This window comes from Equus caballus, chromosome 4 (assembly GCF_041296265.1).
Source record: "Equus caballus isolate H_3958 breed thoroughbred chromosome 4, TB-T2T, whole genome shotgun sequence".
NCBI classification, from domain to species: Eukaryota; Metazoa; Chordata; class Mammalia; order Perissodactyla; family Equidae; genus Equus; species Equus caballus.
In genome coordinates, this window is record NC_091687.1 from 93,941,347 (window position 1) to 93,961,584 (window position 20,238).

Here is a 20,238-nt window from a genome sequence, read left to right on the forward strand (position 1 = left end):
TTAAGAATTTCCCATTCTTTACTATCACTTCATTTGATCAATGTGCTTGCTTCTGAAGCAGTACTTTCTTTTACATGTTGTGTAATTTCTTCTTTACCTTAGTATAATTAATTATGACTATGATTTTAAGACTCTACTTTTTTAAAAAACCATACTATATGAAATATTCAGTAAGCAAAATGATGAGGCTCATTATTCTCAGGCTTATAAGGTCTCAGAATTATGAAGTTACTTACAGGACAATCTTTAGCTCGTCTATGTGAAAATACATAAGTTGAAGCCTAATTGCCCAAGAAGCATTTTCCTCGTGTGTGGTGTGTATGAAAGTGGGGAGGGAGAAGCTGGCAGGGAGACAGTTCTGGGCTCTAGCAAGTCTGGACAAACAATGTTGGCAGTTTTGGGGCACTGGCTAAAACTGAGAAAGGAATGAGAAAGCTACCACAGGAAAGAAGCCTCGTTTAACAGCTGTTTATCTCTCATTGCAGAGAAGTAAGTAAACGGGAGCTAACCACCTCTCACATCTTCGTAAGAAGATCCAGGCGATGAAAGTCTTGCACTGAAGGCTGGAGAAAGCTATGGGCTCCTAAGCCTCATTACAGAGACCTTGAGTTTGTCAACAAAACCCAGGAGCCTTAGCACCCCGGAGACATTAAGTGGATGTCTTGGTCTTACAGTAAAAATGAAACCATAACTAACCCATGAAAAAGGGCTTCTGTCTAATAAGTCTACAACATTTTATTTGTCTTTTCTAAACGTTTTTTTAATGCTATCCTAAAGTCACTTCTAAATAGAAACCAGAGATTGTCATTTATGCAGAATTTCACAAAAATAATTTAAATGGCTAGTTTACTAGCTGTTTCTACAGTCAGTCCACCAAATCTAAGGACATCTAAGAGTAGATTTTAGTTTACCCTGCTATACCTCAGGACAAAGCCATTTAATTTGGTTTATTACATCTAATACAAAGTAATTAGACTTTATATACAGCGATAACCCTGGAAACTCCAACTGTAACATGATATTAAGTATCATCTCCTAATAAGGTGGTTTATTATTACGTTAAATCTCTAGGCTTCCTTCTTTGTTATTTACATTACCTTTTTGATATTTTTAACAAATTAAAGCAAATCTTTTATCACAATTGTATTTCAAAAATCAAGGGGAGCTCTGACTTTCCCCTTTCTTCCCACATGCTTAATTTAGGTAGAATATGGTCATGTTTTCTGAATCAGCTTTTGTCCACCACTCAGATTGAATTAAGTTTATTTTATTACATTTTCAGTTTTAAAACTATTTCACGAAATTGTGTATTACCCAAAAATATCACTTCACATCATGTCCTAATAAAGTACTCCACTATTTTCTGAGATAACTAAAATTAGGTCTGACAACTTACACGGCCTACTTTTAGAAGATCCCCAATCTCTTCTCTTCCACCTTAGTCTGATTCTCATCAGGTACTTGTAATGTTGTTTTATTGTCACATTTCAATTATTAAACAATGAAATTTCCAAACAGATATCCCACAGAACTACTGTTTGTTCAATAAAAATGTTGCACCACTATGGTTGCTTCTCACATATAATGTTTACCCCATCTTCAAGTTTCTGACAAATCAACTGTACTTTGAAAGTCTGTTTCTGAGGCATTTCCTGGTATACTAGGCAGTGCATTAGAAAAGAGATCATATTGAATTTAGTCTATAATAATTATCTTTTAACTGTCTATATAATTAACAACCATTCAAAAAGAAAGTGCAAATGTGCAAATGAGAGAGAACAAAAACAGTTTCTAGACATGTAAGGCATAATATAGGATATAAATCCATACAACTGAAAACAATTGCTGACAACATCCTTCTGAGCATTAAATGACACCACCAAGTTTGTTTTATATGTATTCTTTCTTCTCAAGTATTCAAAGAATGCAGTAGACATTATCTTCTTAATTGTCAAAGTTTGCATGAGTATATTATGATATTACCATATTTTTACAAATCAGAAAACAAGGAACTACCATTACCCTTATATATTTTCAATAATAGAGCCAAAATAAGAACAAGTCTAGCTAATCACATCCGGGATCTTAATTAGTACTACAAGTTTATTTGTGTGAGTTAAAAATAGTATCACTCATGAGAAACAATGCTAAAATGATTATGCTAATAACTCGTGTTAAAGGCCTAATGAAGAAATGCTTCAGCAACTATGAGGTAACACTCTAGTTGTAGGCATGAGGAACGTTTATATTGGCTCTTCTGGGTGTATACATTAAATGCAAAATCAGAAAAGAATCATGCAAAAATCCGGTTGCCCATGCAAGCACCCCAGAGTCTAATCCTCTCCTCTCAGTCTGTTGTCAGGCCACAGTAGTGTGGAGACTTGTAGGCTGCTGTCCTTGTTGTAATGAATGGGAAGAGGCTGACAGTGGCATGGTCGAAACCTTCACCTCTTCTTCCCCTGTGGAAAAGTCAGTCATGGTCTAGTTACGGGTGACTAGATTCGTTAACAGTCCCTTTAAAAATGATTGCAATATTTGGAATACTGATACTTATATAAAATACATGCTTAATGGTTGGAATCTGGGTGTGAAACAAGATACGAATTTTAAAATATACACTTAACAAGTACCTAGAAAGTAGTTACACTCTAAACACACCCTTAATTTTAAAACTATGTCAGGTAAAAGACCAAATATAATAGATTTAGGATTATAAATATACGAAAAGAAAAAAAAAGAGACCAGGAAAGCCATTCTTTTCCAAGCCAACCAGACCCCTGGACCCCTTATAAATCTCAATACACCTAATAGTAAGCAGCATTTTGTGAAAAAATTAAAACCACATTCACAGTAATAAAAACGTGATTTTTAAAAGGAAAAATGACAAATCCATGTTTTAAAAGCGGAAATTATGTTTAGAAAAAAGAAACAAAAGACACAAATATTAATTTAGCAAATTACCATATAGCATGTGAAAACTCAATATTCTTGAAGTAATTTAAAAATAGTAAAATGCTAACAAGACAACGATCCAACTGCCTGAAAGTGAGATGACTACTTCTAGGTCAGAGAACCATACGTGAAATGAGATTAGTTCTCCTAATTATAACGGATAATTATTTGACTGCAAATGACCTATTTCACAAGTGACTCAAGATTCAATCAAGTCACTTAAAATAACTAATTCAGAAAAAAAGAGGATTTAAAGAAAAATGCCTTGGGGGCTGGCCTGGTGGTGCAGCGGTTAAGTGTGCACATTCTGCTTCGGCAGCCCAGGGTTCAGCGGTTCAGATCCTGGGTGCCGACATGGCACCGCTCAGAAGGCCATGCTGTGGTAGGCATCCCACACACAAAGTAGAGGAAGATGGGCACGGATGTTAGCTCAGAGCTAGTCTTCCTCAAAAAAACAAAAAAGAAAGAAAAAAAAATGCCCTAAGTAAAATTTTAATTAAAACATCAAAAAAAAGATCCAATCCTAAATAATTTCAAACATTTTTCTAAGCATATCTTGAAACAACAATGCTTATAGACTTAGACTTACTACTATTTATTTTCCAAATAATTTTTAGCATTATGGAATAAAAGCATCTTGGCAGAGACTTCCTTGAAAAACAAATCTGCAAAATTACATTTGGAAAGACAGCTTAACTGGCAATGTGAAGAAAAAGATTTTCAGACTTTAGAACAGGTTATTTCATACTTTTGTGGGTAAATTGGCAAAGATTCTATAAACCCCAAGTACACAGCAACGAGGGATAAAGGAAATTTTAGACTAGTTCTTGGTGAGAACATGGTAGTAATGAGAACTAAGCAAGAGATTAATTTTCATCAAGTCAATAAACTTCATTCTATTTAGTAACTATACGATACACCCTTGAGCTGTGCCAATTGTCTCACGAATAGATACTGTGGATAAAAGGGACCTGCAAGTGTGTGAGAGCAAAAAATCAATTCCTACAGGAAGAAAGCCAAGTTAAAGTACACGCCAGTGATCTTCGTTCATGAAGGAGAGCACCAATGTTGTAGGGGAAAAACATTTCCGTTATTGAATGTGGAATCTGCATTCTTATCCTAATTCTACTACTAATTGAATGTGTGACCTCTAACCAGTTATTTAACCTTTCTGGAACACAGCTTTGCCATTCCTAAAATGAAGGAGTTAGACAAGATCAGTCACTTTTTAGGACAAGAAAACTCACTTTTAAAACAAAAACACATGGCTCCAATAATAAAAAAAAAGTCTGAATGGACTTACTATAACTGCCCACCAATCAAAGTTTTCTCCCAAGAATATTTATTTCAAAACTCCTTCTAGGGGCGGGCCCCACGGCCAGCTGGTTAAGTTCGCGTGCTCTGCTTTGGTGGCCCAGGGTTTTGCTGGTTCCGATCCCGGGCGCAGACATGGCACTGCTCACCAAGCCATGCTGAGGTGGCATCCCACAGGCTACAACTAGAAGGACCCACAACTAAAATATACAACTACGTACTAGCGGGCTTTGGGGAGAAAAAGGAAAAATAAAATCTTAAAAAAAAAAAAAAAGAAAAAAATCCTTCTATACTTAGAAAAGCACATGTGCAGCCAAGAAAATGCTGCTAAAAAGACTTCACCTAATTAAGGAAACAAATTTTAAACACAAAAATGTTTTCCATCAGGCAAAGGGAATGGAAGCTGCATTTCTGTCAAACCTCTGGCAACTGTCCTTCCCATGACAGGTTTCAGATGTATCCATTTTTAAGAACTAACTAAAACAAATCAAAACTAAAAACTTTAAATACAAATATATAATAAATATAGACATGGTATGGGGATAATATGTAGGTGACTGACACCTCTGAGCATTTGCTCCTAAAGGTCAGGGACCCTATTTTGCTCTACATATCTAAAGAATAAATATACGTGTCTCCTCCAGTGTTGAATACTGTCTAAGCATATCTTAAAGAGGCAGGTCTAACTGAAACAGTAAGTACTCTTCGTTATGAAACACTTAATGAACAGCTACCCTGTGTAAGATGCCATGATAATCACTGGAGAATACAAAGTGAATCTATTTCAGTAGTTCAACTGAAGAACAAATGAATTACAACTAGGGGTAGGGAAGGCAGCCATTGCCTAGGTATGAAATTTCGTCAAAGGAGACATAGTTAAGACATACACAGCATTCTAGAATTTTACTTTTTGTCATTTCTAATTGTTACTAAAAATCCTAAATCATCTGGCTACAATTGAAAAACTGTTCTGTTTTGAAGCTTAGAACATTCAGCTTTCTGAGGTATCTGCCAAATATGTACAGGCCATAAGAGGGTTCCGTGCAACTCTTGAAAACAATTTTAAGTATTTTGGTACATTAAAACTAGGGGCCGGCCCAGTGGTGCAGCAGTTAAGTGCACACGTTCTGCTTCAGGGGCCCAGGGTTCGCTGGTTCAGATCCCGGGTGTGCACATGGCACTGCTTGGCAAGCCATGCTGTGGTAGGCGCCCCACACATAAAGTAGAGGAAGACGGGCACGGATGTTAGCTCAGGGCCAGTCTTCCTCAGCAAAAAGAGGAAGATTGGCAGCAGTTAGCTCAGGGCTACTCTTCCTCAAAAAAGAAAAACAAAAAATAGAACACTAATATTTCTCTAGTCATTGGAGCCTTAAAAGTAATCTAATAATAAGCTTAATCCTAAGTCACCATTTGAATACCAAGCAAGTATGCAGCATAGTCAAGAACTAAAAGTCTGAAATAAACTCTCCCCACCTCCCACAAAATACAACGATTCAGAACCTACAGTTAGTGACTTCATTGTTAGAATTTCTGAGGAAGAAAATATTTACGGCTCTATGGTCGAATATATGCTAAAGAAAAAGAAAAACCTACAAAGACAGAACCATAATTTAAAGCCTCATTTTTTTCATAAAGTATCTACTTCAAATAAACATTTCAAATGACTAACATGAGGACAACTACTCTCACAAATCAGTGATTACTCATTACCAGGGTGACATTTCCAAAATATCTAATGGCTTGAAATATTTGGGCTAAAACTGCTCTTTTTGTGCTAAAGGACAATATGATGACTATGAAATTGGAAGAACAAATAGTTTCTCAAAGGTGGGCAAGTAATAAGTCAAATAAAAGTATACAATGAAGATAGCTAAGGACTAGAGTTCCACAAAGGCATCCTCCTTCCTATCAGATCAGTCCACACTGCTTGGCCTCGCTGTCAGAGCTCCCCATCTTCTCATCCGTTCGATCCAGACGATACATGAAGCACCTCCTGTCACAGAAGGCAGTTCTATTGCTTCCTAACGTGAGGACTTACTAATTCCTGCCTCTAGGCCTTCAGTCAGGAGTTTCCACCAACATAAAAGGTCGTTTTCTTTCCCTGCTGATAATTCAAATCCAAGATACCACAGTACAAATCAATTCCTACTTCTTCATTAAAGCCTCCCAACATTATAGGCTCCACCAATGTCTCTCAGATTCCAGTATTACATAGTTACCATTTTCATCCATAATCTGATTTTATCTCTTCAACTACACTGTAAAGTACCTGAATAGTATCCATACTTTATACTTCTTTGGTATTACCCACAGGGCCTAGTTCATTGTTGGGCAAAGAGGAACCCAAATATTCATTGTAATCGGTTTAATATTTTATTTTTAAATGTTTAGAATATTTAGGGAAACCTAACTTCAACTTTTAATGTTATGAACAGCTTTAACATATACTACTAGTAATTGAAATGTCATATAGCTAAATGATTAAAACAAAACAAAATCACACTCTAATATACTTTCTTGAATAGAAGAAGAAAGGGAGTACCGGGAACTGAACACTTACTGTTTCACAAGTGAATATCATGTAGATGGAGAGGACTGAAAATGTTACTCTGGATTACCTACTAGCTATCATTATCAAATGAACAAATATCATGAGTGCCACCAATGTGCAAACCACTACGAAAGATGCTACCAAACTTATATAAATTAACTTCACTGTATCAACTGCTCACTTCACTGTGTCCACAGCCACAAACCATACTCTCTCAACTCACTTATGTGTCTTGAAAATGAAATGTTGTTGGTCACAAAGGGAAAAGAGCAGAGTTTTGATGGATCTCTGCAAATTCATCCACCAACCTTACTAAAAGCAGATGAACGAACACCTTGCTGGTAATACCACATTAACGCTGTGTCATGCCATATCTTAAATGCCATGACAAGGGATAAAAGCACATTTTATGAGTTATGTTACAGAGTGAGGAACTACTCTATTCTACTTGAGAGAATCAGGATAGAAACAAACTTTCTTTGTTACGAATCACCTCTAAAGCCCAAACTAAATGAAAAGACTATGAATAAGAATGATTCCTTTATACATTAAGTCACTTGATCTAAAAAATGTTACATTGGACCTTAAAACTCAAAAGTCCTGAAATGTGCAAGGATAGCGGTGCAGAACCAGAAGTATTCTGAGCTCACTTACAGAAACCTAGTATTTTCCCCAGAAATAAAAACATAACAGACTAAAAGGGAAAATGCCTCTCCTTGAACAATTTCTTTTTCACAGAAAGTATACTTATGACATATGATGTCTGTGAAACATTAATAATCGGAGTTCTCAAATATTAAGTATTTTTGTAACATATAGCATAGTTTTGAGGTGTGTTCACGTGTGTATCAGTCAAAATAAGTAATTGCCAAAAGTAGCTAGAGAGTGGCTTTATCCCTCATGCTCTCACTAATTACAATCTTTAAAACATTTTTTTGAACAGTTTACTTTTAGAATGTATACTCAGAATTTTTATCATGTGTGTTGGACTTTATAGCACTGTAATTTCAGTGCCCACTTTTTTTCTTTTTGCATTTATATGCCATATGAAGGGTTAGTAACTATCCTCTAAGTAAAATGTTTCCAAGCAATAACTAGGTATAATACTCCACCATCCTTATAAAGCTCAGTATTACAAGGCATCCATCCAATTAAAAGTTTTCAGGTTATGGTAAGACCTCTAACTTCTTCCCCCATAGAAATTTCCAAGACCAATGATAAGTACTCTCTGGTATTCAACAGTACCCTCCCTACCCACCCAACGACCTGAAGACGTGAATTAGTCACAAATTCTCAAAGGCTGTAAATAAACCTACCTGCTATAGGAATCCCTCCCAGACCTGTGTTGTGCTGTGGCGGGAGATTCAAGTCCAAGAAATTACTATTTGAGGTGGGGTTTGCTGTGTGGTTCAAGTGCATGATGCTATTGCGTGGAAAGGCCATCCAAGGATAGCGGGCTGCCTGGCCTGGGAAATTGAATGAATTATAAACTGCTCGGTGCTGCTGAAATTGAGGGAACCTTTGTGGCAAGACTGAAAAGGTACTATTGAGAGAGTTGGCATTTGCAGGTGCAGCGGGATGCAGGAATCCAGAGCCCGGACCTTTGGTGGTTGTAGTGTGTGAAGAGGAGTTCTGAAGAGATGTGGGCGAAAGGGAAGGCTGGTCTTGGACTGATAGTTCCTTTTCAATCAGGTCTGCTAAGGCTTTTCGAGTGACATCAAAGGGATCAAAACCCAAGTCATCCTCTGGTTGTTTAGAAGAACCAAAGCCAAACGCTGCTTGCCAGTCTGTAGAGGATGATACTGGGATTGTTTCTGTTGGGAAGAAAATTCGTGATGAATTGAAAATATATGAGCTCATTTTCATGCTTAATGAGTATCCACACTAGCTGAAGTTAAACATGTCAGATGACAAGATAATCACATATATGCAAAATCTGTACAATTTCTTAGCTCATTAAGATTAAAAAATTAGAAAAGGCCTAATGTACTTCTAGAAATGATTTCATTCTTAACTAACTTCAAAAAGTGAATTATGTGGATTTTTTTTCTGTTTATTATGTTTATTTGTTTGTTTGTTTTTCTGAGGAAGATTGGCCCTGGGCTAACATCCATGCCAGTCGTCCTCAATTTTGTATATAGAATGCCACCACAGCATGGCTTGGCATGTGGTGTGTAGGTCCATGCCAAAGGTTGAACCCGCAAACTCTAGGCTGCCAAAGCACAGCACATAAACTTAACAACTATGCCTCTGGGCCAGCCCCCAATACAGGAAAATTTTAATCGCTAATCCAAGAAAACAAAGTCCCTAATACTCGATTTATACTCTCAACCATTCATAATCAAAACCCAGAATTAAGTCATTTAAAGAAATAAAGAAATAACAATTATGATGTGACAGAATTCACTTAATAAAGTTTATTTTTTAATATGTATTTATCAAAAAGTATAAATACTTTTGAATATATGCTTTATATACTGCTAAGAAAAAATAATGTGATCTAATGAAAAAAAATACCTATTTAATCTTTACAGTTTTTTTAAATTGTCTGCTCCAAAGGTGCTATTGTCAATGTTAATTTCATGCCATCCCACATATTAATAATAGCACTTATAATGAATAAAAATGGAAATGGCTCAAAAATGACAAGATAGAAGTTTTAACATTAACTAACGTACCTCTCTGTCAGCTGGGGTAAAACATCTTAAATATAACCATACAAATAGAATCTGATTAAAAATGTAAGTCCTTAATACTTCCTTGAGGAATAAGCATTTTATTACTGGGAAAATGATCTAACCCTTGATTTCTGAAGAAATCAGTACATTAACATAAAAAGTTCTAGGTCATACAACAGCTTAGGTAACCCTCCAATTTCATGCAATTTAAATGTTCACATTTTTATGAAGAAAGGAGTGCAGAGGAAGAGGATAAAAACATATCCACCAAGGGTCTCATGTTAGGCTGAGCACAAACACCAACGCGCAGCAGTACTGTGACCTACCCGATGTGAAGAGGCTCTGCGGCTCTGGTGCTGTCGGCCAGTCACTGGATGTCTGTGGGGAGCTGGGGAAAGGAGGAAGCCCACTGGGGATCGGGTTGGGATGGCGGAAGTTGTCTGAGAATAACGACTGTGACTCAGTTACTGCCCCTTCAAAAGGAGACCGTGCACTGTGATTGGATGAACTGATGGGGAGGACTGGATTGGATTTAGATAAACCAGGTGGTGGTGAGGGCGTATCACTGTTAGATATCTGAATAAAACAGGAAAAGAAAAGTAGAGTCAACACAGGTCTATACATTTTAATAAGCCACAGTTAGAAAGGCTTGCAACTAAAGGGAGTAGAACAGCAGTCTTCAAACTGGCATACTAGAAGACATTTTTATGAGCATGAATTTTCAGAAAATCCATCAACTTACATATGTACACTTTTCTAAAACTTACTCTCCTGGAAAGACTAAGCCAGTCTCCTCTCCTTTTACAACCTGACTTCTCTCACTTTACAAAGAAAAGAATATTTCTTACTCTCTGGGATCTAACTATAGTATTCTGACCAAGAGTGAAAAGTTTCTGGGAGCGAAACAAAAATTTATTAGAAATATTCAGATCACTGATGAGAGAGAGGCTGACTCTAATGACCAGATTCTTTCACAAAGTGGGTGATCCCCAATACTCTAGCTTTGAACAAAAGGGAAGGAAGATCTAATCAAACTATTTCCAAACACATCACTAAAAATAATTTTTACGGTAAATCCTCATGTGATTCTTAGGTATTTAATTTAGGAGTTCAAAGATTTGAGTGATACTGACGTCATACTCATTCTTCCATCTATTTATTTATAGGAACAAGATGTCTTAGCACTTACATTTAGAAAAATGACTAGAAATGCTGCTGAAACTTGTCTCCTTTTCCCAGCAGGTAACATTTGTCTAGGGATACATGAACATTAATTCTTAGAGGGCCCTGTCTACCTCATCAAGAGAGGAATTTCCAATATAAGTTTAGTGTTGATGTTTGATGATTGATTTTTATCAAAATCTATACTTACATAAGTTGCTTTGATCAAATTGATACTACAAATAAAACTTTAGAAGAAATTAATTTGGCATTTAAAGCCGTGTTGCAGGAAAAATATTTCTGGTTTTGATTTGAAATTTATATGTCTGTTTTCATTTGAGAGAAGTATATGCCTGTCAGGTATAAACTATATTGCATTAAGATAAAATTCTGTAATGGCAGTGGAAACAGAAAAACATATTCAAAGAGAAAAAGGAAGGATGTAAAATTCCTGAATATTAAAGGAGAGCTTGTGTATTTTTTTAATGGATGATGGGGTAACAAAACATTCTGATGTTAAAATTTCTTAGATATTTATTAACATGTAGCACTTTTATTTAAAAGTACCAATATTGGCAATATGCTGAAAATTACATCCTTTGCAACTATTTTTAACTTATTATGAAAAAGACTTTTATCTTACCCTAAAATACACAAGAGTATAAATGGATTTTCAAATTCTTTTACGGCACTTGTGAGCAAAAAGTTTGGAAAAGTGCTGTATTTTAAGCTCTACGTTTCTCACAAACACTGTGGGAAACTGGTCATTCTTTATGGAGGAGATTAGAACTACACTTTTTTTTTTTTTATCAATGTAAGAAGATGTACAGAAACTTAAGCAGTGAAAAGCTAGCAACAAGTAAAGATGACACAAAGCATGTTTGAAAAATCATGACTTCACTCAGTATCATTTAGATGCAACTTTGAACTTGACTGTTTGGTTTATCATTTGGAGGTAAGGAGAAAACTATTGGGGACAAGTATGATGAGAAAAATAGAAAATTAAAGTTGACAGCAAGGGACAAAGGGATCATATGGCGGAGAAACAACTCTAAATATCACAAATGCAAAAGTCACGTTAGTCTGGAACCACTTGGTATAGGGTCAAAAAGACCAGCAATACTCTAAGGACACTGATTTATTGGCACACAATATAATAATATATGGTCTTCACAGTAATTCTGAGTCATCAAGCAAGGGTTAAATTATGCTCTACATATTCTGTGGAGGAAAAGAAGGCTAATATAATACATTTAACAAAGATGTCCATGAAAAGTGTTTTTCAATTGTTTCGGTAAAGTCTTTTTCACTATCTGAAATATTCGCTTGCATAGAATACTTTGTTTTCAGGGGATGGCAGATAAATGAAGTGATACAGTATCAAAATCTTACCTGCTGGGAATTATCACCATTGCCTATACTGAGAGAATCTGAAGGTTTGTCGATGGGGCTGTAAAAAGAAAACAAATCAAATAAAATCAGAGTAAAGTCATTCTCCCACAATAAAAACAAACTCTCCCAAAGCCAGAAAAATAGACATTTTATCATCTTACTATTTATTGAAGCACTGTGATTTAAGACATTAGGGTAGACATTGAGGACACAAACGCGTCTAAAATGAAATCCCTATCCTTGAGGAACTTATATCCTAATTAGATTCTCTGAAACAACAAGGGATATAATAGCTGGAAAGGAAAAGGTACTACTATAAACTGGATACTACTCTAATTAATAGTTCAGAAGTCTAATTCATTATTTAGTTTTGTGCATTTGCTAAACACATTTCTCATTAAAATTTTTGAAGTAATACCCATTTTTCTAAGTGTTTGACAGAAGGGAATAAAAGTTGTTGAAGCACTGTCTACAGGTTCTTAAGAGCAATAAATTTATTTTAATAGTTCAATATTCTAATCAGAACCCTAGAGAAGGCAAATGCATGTGTGTGTACACACACACACAAGACTAACAAACTTTTGTGCAAACTATTGACTCAAAACAAAAACATTAAATCTTGATTTCTATATAGAGAAAATGCACTGCCATGGTAAAATAACATACAATTGCTATCTTCAAGCCCATTTTAACTCATCTGACTTAAAACAAAATCTTTACAAACATTTCAACACTGACCGAGTGAAATATTTCTAGAACTAACTTTACTTAACCCAGCACATAAACAACATTAGTACCCAAATACTAATACTTACTTCTACTACAATAGTATAGCCAAAAACTAATTATTACAAATTTCTCAAAATTATTTTATTGCCTGGAAATATATACAAAGTCACCTTACAAACAGACAACTTTCTGATACCGCATTTAATTGCTCTAGAAAAATTTACCAAAGTCTAGTACCTCATCTGAATACCAAGTGTGTCTTCTGCAGAAACATTGCCAGATGCTCTTGAATTTCACAAATAGGTCTGAAATTTACTTGAAGAGCATCTATACTTATTATTCACCAAACATCAATAAATCAACTCATTATTAAGTGGGTAATACAAATAATTTTAATATATAGCTCTGAGCCCACTAAGTTTAGAGATATTCAGGGAAATAAGACAGATGCACAGCAACAAATATCAGCCAATGCCAACTACTAATTGAATTGTTTAAATAATAAATGCCATACACGTTTAGGAGAAAGAGAAGTCACCACAAGTGGGGCAATTAGGGTTGCACATTGTTGTGCAACCATCGCAACCATCCATCCCCATAACTCTTTTCATTTTGTAAAACTGCAACTCTATACCCACCAAATGAAAACTCCCCATTTTCCCCTCCCTCAGCATCCACCATTATATTTTCTGTCTTTACAATTTCAACTAAATGGCCTCGAATAAGTGGAATCATAGATTATTTGTCTTTTTCTGACTGGCCTATTTCACAAGCAATAATCTCCTCAAAATTCATCCAGGTAGTAACATGGATTTGCATGAATTGCAGAATTTCCTTCCTTGAAAGGCTGAATTATATTACATTGTACGTATATACCACATTTTGCTTGTCCGTTCATCTATGAACACTTGGGTTGCTTCTATATTTTAACTATTGTGAATAATACTGTTATAAAACCTAAGTATACGGGGTCAGCCCAGTGGCACAGCAGTTAAGTTCACATATTCTTCTTTGGCAGCCCAGGGTTCGCCAGTTTGGATCCCAGATGTGGACCTACACACCACTTGTCAAGCCATGCTGTGGCAGGTGTCCCACAAATAAAGTAGAGGAAGATTGGCTACAGATGTTAGCTCAGGGCTACTCCTCCTCAAAAAAACACAAAACGTAAGTATACAAATCTCTCTTTGAAATCCTGCTTTCCATTTTTTTAGGGGTGTACCCAGAAGTGGAATTGTTAGATCATACGGTAATTTTATTTTTAATTTTTTGAGGAGCCACCAAACCGTTTTCCACATTTTACATTCCCACCAACAGTGCTCAAGGGTTCCAATTTCCCCAAATCCTGGCCAACATTTGTTGCTTGTTGAATAGCAGCCATCCTAATGGGTGTGAGTGGTATCTCACTGTAGTTTTGATTTGCGTTTCCCTAATGATTAGTGATGCAGAGCATCTTTTCATGTGCTCATCGACCATTCATATATCCTTCTCTGGACAAACATCTATTCAAGTTCTTTGCTTATTTTTGAATTATGTTGTTTGATTTTTGTTGTTGTTGGGTTTTAGGAGTTCCCTATATATTCTCAACATTAATCCCTTATCAGGTATAGGTTTTGCAAATATTTTCTCCCATTCTGTGGGCTGCCATTTCACTCTGAGGATACTGTCTTTTGAGGCACAAAATTTTCATGAAGTCCAACTTAGCTATTTTTTCTTTGGTTCCATATGCCTTTGGTGGGTATCATATCTAAGAAGTCACTGTCAAATCCAACGTCATGAAGCTTTTGTCCTGTTTTCTTTTAAAAAGGGTTTTATTGTCTTAGGCCTTACATTTAGGTCATTGATCCATTTTTAATTAATTTTTGTATTTGGTAATAGTAAGGATCCAACTTCACTCTTTTGCAGGTGGATATCCAGTTTCCCCAATAGTGTTTGTTGAAAAGAGTGTTCTTTGTCCACTGCATAGTCTTGGCACCTTTGTGAAAAATCATTTGACCCTATATTTGATGGTTTATTTCTGGGCTCTCTTTTCTATTCTGTTGATCTGTATGTCTGTCTCTATGCCAATACCACACTATTTTGATTACTGAAGCTTTACAGTAAGTTTTGAAATCGGAAAGTGTGGGTCCTCCAGATTTTTGTTTTTTCAAGATTGTTCTGGCTATTTGGGGTGCCTTGAGATTACATGTGAATTTTAGGACAGGTTTTTTTATCTGCAATAAAAATCATCAGGATTTTGATAAGGAATGCATTGACTCTGTAGATAACTTTGGGGAGAACTGACATTTAACAACATTAAGCCTTCTAATCCTTGAATATAGGATATGTTTCCTTTAACTGCGTCTTCTTTAATTTCTTTCAGCAATGTTTTGTATTTCTCACTGTACAAGTCTTTCAATGCCTTGGTTAAGTTAATTCCTAAATATTTTATACATTTTGATGCTACTGTGAATGAAATTGTTTTCGTAACTTTCCTTTCAGATTGTTCGTGTATAGAAATGCACTGGTTTTTGTGTTAACTTTGTATCCTGCTGTATTGCTGAATTCATTTATTAGTTCTAACGGGATTTTTGTGTGTGTGGAATCTTTACGACTTTCTACATCTAAGATCTTATCACCTGCAAACACTGATTGATTTTCATACGTTAGACCATTTTTGCACCCCAGGAATAAATCCCACTTGGTAATGGTATATAATCCTTTTAATATGCTACTGAATTGTTTGCTAGTGTTTCCTTGAGGATTTTTGGACACTGTTCAAAAGAAATATTGGTCTGTAGTTTTCTTTTCTCAGAGTGTCTTTTGCCTGAGTTTGGTATCAGGGTAATGCTGGCCTCACAGAATGAGTTAGGAAGCATTCCCTCCTCTCCAATTTTTGGGGAAAAGGCAGAGAAAGAGTGGCACGAGTTGTCCTTTAAATGTTTATTAAAATTCACCAGTCAAGCCGTCGGGTCCTGGCTTTCCTTTGTTGGGAGATTTTTTTTGTTACTGATTCAATCTCCTTACCACTTGCTTATTTCTTTGTGATACAGTCTTGGTACGTTTTTTCCATTGGGATTTTGTCCCATTTCATCTAAGTTATCCAATTTGTCAACAAACAACTGTTCACAGTACTCTCTGATAACCCTTTTAATTTCTGTATAATTGGCACTAATGTCCACATTTTCGGTTCTGGTTTTAGTAATTTGAGACACTTCTCTTTTTTTTGTAGTCCATCTAGCCAAAAGTTTGTTAACTTTGGTGATCTTTTTGAAAAACCAACTTCTAGTTTCATTAACTTTCTCGCCCATTTTCTATCTCATTTCTCTCTGCTCTAATCTTTAGTATTTCCTTCCTTCTGCTAGCTTTGCATTTAGTTTGTTTTTCTTTTTCTAGTTTCTTAAGTTGTAAAGTTAGGTTGTTGACTTGGGATCTTCCTTGTTTTACAATTGCAAGCATCTACAGCTATAAATTTCCCCACTTTGGATGTTTCCCATAAGTTTTCGTATGTTGTGTTTTCGTTTCCATTTGTCTCTAAGTATTTTCTAAATTCTCTTGTGATTTCTTCTTTGATCCATTAGTTGTTTAAAAGTGTTGTTAAATTTCCAAAATTTTCTGAATTTTTCAGATTTCCTTTTTTAATTATTTCTTCATTAACATCCCATTGTAGTCAGAGGAGTTACTTCATCCCCTTGTGGTATTTTTATCTTTTTAAATCTACTGACACTTAATTTGTGGCTTAAGATATTTTCTATCCTGGAAAGTGTCCCATGTGTATTTGAGAAGACTACGTATTCTGTTGTTTTTGAGTAGAATGTTTTGCATATATCTGTTAGATCTAGTTGGTTTCTCATGTTGCTTAAATACTCTATTTCCATACTTATATTCTGTCTGGTTGTTCTATCCATTCTTGTGAGTGGGGTACTGAAGTCTCAACCATTATTGTAGAACTATTTCTCCCTTCACTTTTGTCAGCTTTTGATTCATATATTTTGATGGTCTGTCACAAAGTGTGTAAACATTTATAACTGTTATATCTCCTGGCTGCACTGAACATTTATTAATACATAATGTCCTTCTTTGTCTCTTATAATCTTTTTGATTTAAAGTCCATTTTGTTTGAGATTAGCATAGCCACCCCTGCTCTCTTTTGATTATTATTTGAATGGGATATTTTTTTCCATCCTTTCACTTTCAACCTCTGTGTGTTCTTGGGTCTAAAGTGAATCTCTTAGTGACAGCATATAGTTGAATCATGTGTTTTTATCCATCTCTGTCTTTTGATTGGATAGTTGAATTAATTGACATTTTAAGCCATTATTAAGGAAGGAGTTACTTATGTCATTGTGCTATTTGTTTTCTAAATGTCTTTTAGCTTTTCTGTCATTCCTGCATTATTGCCCTCTTTTGTGTTTAGTTGTTTTTCGTAGTGAAATGTTTAAACTCCTTTCTCATTTCATGTATCTTCTAGCACTGTATTCTTTATTATGGGAATTACATGTAACATGCTAAAGTTATCACATTGTAATTTAAATTTATACTCACTTCAACAACACACAAAATCTCTGCTCCTTCACAGCTCTGTCGCCACCCCTTTCATTTACTGATGTAACAAAATTACATCTTTATACATTGCATGCCCAAAACTATAAACTAATAATTCTTTTAAATGCAGTTTCTTAAATTATATGGAAAACAAGATTTCAAATTACAAATCAAAGATACAATAATACTAACTTTTAGACTAATGTGTTTTTTTCCTTAAACAATAATGCAGGAATGAGGGACACAAAATAGCTAAAAGGCATTTAGAAAACAAATAGCAGAATGATATAATCACCTCCTTCCTTATCAATAATGACTTGATCAAAAATGTATTGTTCTCAAATCACAGAGAAAACAAAACGTATACTTACAAACCACTGTTACAATAATACTAACAATTGGCCATTGATTGACCTTTATTGATATCCTTCTCTCTACGGCTTTGAGTTACTCTTTAGCATCCTTTCATTTTATCTTGCAGCATTCCCTTGAGCATTTCTTGCAGGACAGGTTTAGAGGTCACAAACTCCCTTGGCTTTTGTCTATCTGAGAATATCTTAATTTTTCCCTCACTCTTGAAGGACAGTTTTGCTGGATATAGGATTCTTAGTTCACAGCTTTTTTTCATTAGCATTTTGAATATATTAGCCCACTCTCTTCTGGCCTCCAACATTTCTGAAGAGAAATTTGCTCACAATCTTACTGAGGATCCCGTGTATGTGATGATTCATTTCTCTTGCTGCTTTCAAGATTCTTTCTTTGTCTTTGTCTTTTCAATGTTTGACTACAACGCATCTTGGTGTGGGTCTCTTTGAGTTCATATTATGTAGAGCTTGTTGAGCTTCCTGGATGTTTATATTCACATCTTTCATCAAATTTGGCAAGTTTTCAGCTGTGGTTTCTTCAAATATTCTCTCTGTGCCCTTCTCTCTTCTCCTCCTGAAACTCTGTCAATGCATATACTAGTCCACTTAATGGTGTCCCACACGTCCCTTAGCTTCTGTTTCCTTTTCTTCAACTCTTTTTCTTTCTGTTCCTCAGATTTGATCATTTCCATTGTCTTATCTTCAAGTTTGCTGATTCTTTCTTCTGCCTGCTCAAATCTGCCTCTGAATCCCTCAAGTGAATTTTTTGTTTCAGTAAATATACTTTTCAACTCCAGAATTTCCTTTTGGTTTCTTTTTAGGTCTTCTACTTCTTTATTGATACTTCCATTTTGTTCACACATAGTTTTCTTGGCTTCCTCCACATCTTCCTTTAGTTCTTTACAAATCTCTAAGAGAGCTGTTTTAAAGTCTTGGTCTAGTATACCTCCCATTATGTCTTTTTCAGGGACAGTTTCCGGTGATTTACTTTTTTTCTTCTGAATGGACCATATTTTTCTGTTTCTTTGTATGGCTTGTGATTTTTTTGTTTGAATCTAGTAATGAGGTACCTGTAGAAATCAGATTCTCTCCCTTCCTCAGGGTTTGCTATTGTTGTTGTTACTGCTTTTGCTCATTGTTTTTGTTTTGCTGCTTGTTGTAGGCAGTCCTTCTGCCAAGGATCAGCCTTAGATGTAAACTTGAGGTCTTCTCAGATCTCTTCTGAGCCTTTCCCTGGACATGTACAGTCACTTTCTAATTTCCCTATACATGCAGTTGTTTTTGAACATCCTAGTGTTGAATGGCTGGCCCTCAAAAGGAAGAAAAGTGAAAACTGAAAGGGAGAACATGGGCACTAGCCCTGTAAGCCCCCTGGAAATCACTTCAGCCAGGGAGGGTGGGGCTTGCAACAATGGGGTAGATGCAAGAACAATGGATGCCCAACTGTTTGTCTGCATCTGTGTGATCAGAAGCAGTAACGAGCAACCAGGGCAGAGATCCCCAATATTTGGAGGACATAGAAGATGTGCACAGCTGTCTGCCACATGGCTGGGGGTGAGTCTGGGTTGCTGCTACTGTACTAAGAGCTGAAATTGACCAAAATAAACCATCAAATCTTCCCCTGGAAGTTGCAAGCATTCAACAGACTTCAGAGTTCCAAAACAGTTACATGAGACAACTTCTGCCAGTTCAATTTTTGTCCAGGTAGAAAGATGGATTCCTGAAGCTACCTACATTCCCATTATCCCCAAACTTGCACTGCTCTTATAATGTGAGAATGAAGGCTTAAAGTTGAGAAAAAGCAGTAGTAACAGAGACAAAAGAGTGAAAGCAAGATTCTACAAAGGAAGAACTGAGGTGTCTTGATTTGGTTTACCTTCCCAGCCACCATTAAAGAGTACTAAATAATAATTTTCAATATAGGTGATGTCAGGGGCCGGCCCTGTGGTGGAGTAGTTAAGTTCACGTACTCCACTTCAGCAGGCCAGGGTTTCACCGGTTCAAATCCTGGGCCGGACATGGCACTGCTTCTCAGGCCACATTGAGGTGGCATCCCACATGCCACAACTGGAAGGACCCACAACTAAAAATACACAACTATGTACTGGGGGGCTTTGGGGAGAAAAAGGAAAAATAAAATCTTTAAAAACTATATATATAGGTGAGGTCAGTCTTGCTTTGTCAAAGGCAATATATGAAAATATTACGGCATTCAAAATAAATCTTAAGAATATTTCTGAATTAAAACTAATTAGAATTTATATCATCTTGTCCACCATGCCAACTGCTGTTTCATAAGCACTGATTCATAACACCTTACATTTTACCTAAGTACATTTTATCAAAGATGTTTAAAAATTTCTAGATCAGTGTCATCAATCCAAAGATAACTGCTGAAAAGTTAGGATTGGGGAAAGATATCAGTAAGCTCATGTTCCACTCAGTTTTAGTGTATTCTTCAATTTATTTTAAGAACAATTAACAAATTCAAGGAATAATCCCAAAAAGCTTTAATAAAGATGTAACTAGAATTGTTTTATTTCCTATGTGGTCTGTAAAAAGTCAATTATAGTTA

General features: G+C 35.7%; 1 protein-coding gene across 11 annotated transcripts in view; it reads right to left on the reverse strand.

The window, feature by feature from the left end:
* Nucleotides 1-20,238, reverse strand: part of CNOT4 (CCR4-NOT transcription complex subunit 4) — a 139,630-nt gene that overhangs the window by 23,657 nt on the left and 95,735 nt on the right. For 7 of the 11 annotated variants that reach the window (XM_023639748.2, XM_023639746.2, XM_023639747.2 and 4 more), the window contains 3 exons: nucleotides 12,049-12,106; nucleotides 9,822-10,071; nucleotides 8,134-8,631 (listed from right to left, as the gene is read on the reverse strand). In XM_023639748.2, coding sequence (XP_023495516.1) covers nucleotides 8,134-8,631; nucleotides 9,822-10,071; nucleotides 12,049-12,106 — 806 coding nt within the window. Of the gene's footprint in view, nucleotides 1-1,246; nucleotides 2,460-8,133; nucleotides 8,632-9,821; nucleotides 10,072-12,048; nucleotides 12,107-20,238 lie in introns of those variants that run through there. The other 4 variants (XM_023639750.2, XM_023639749.2, XM_070265885.1 and 1 more) reach the window with 1 other exon arrangement.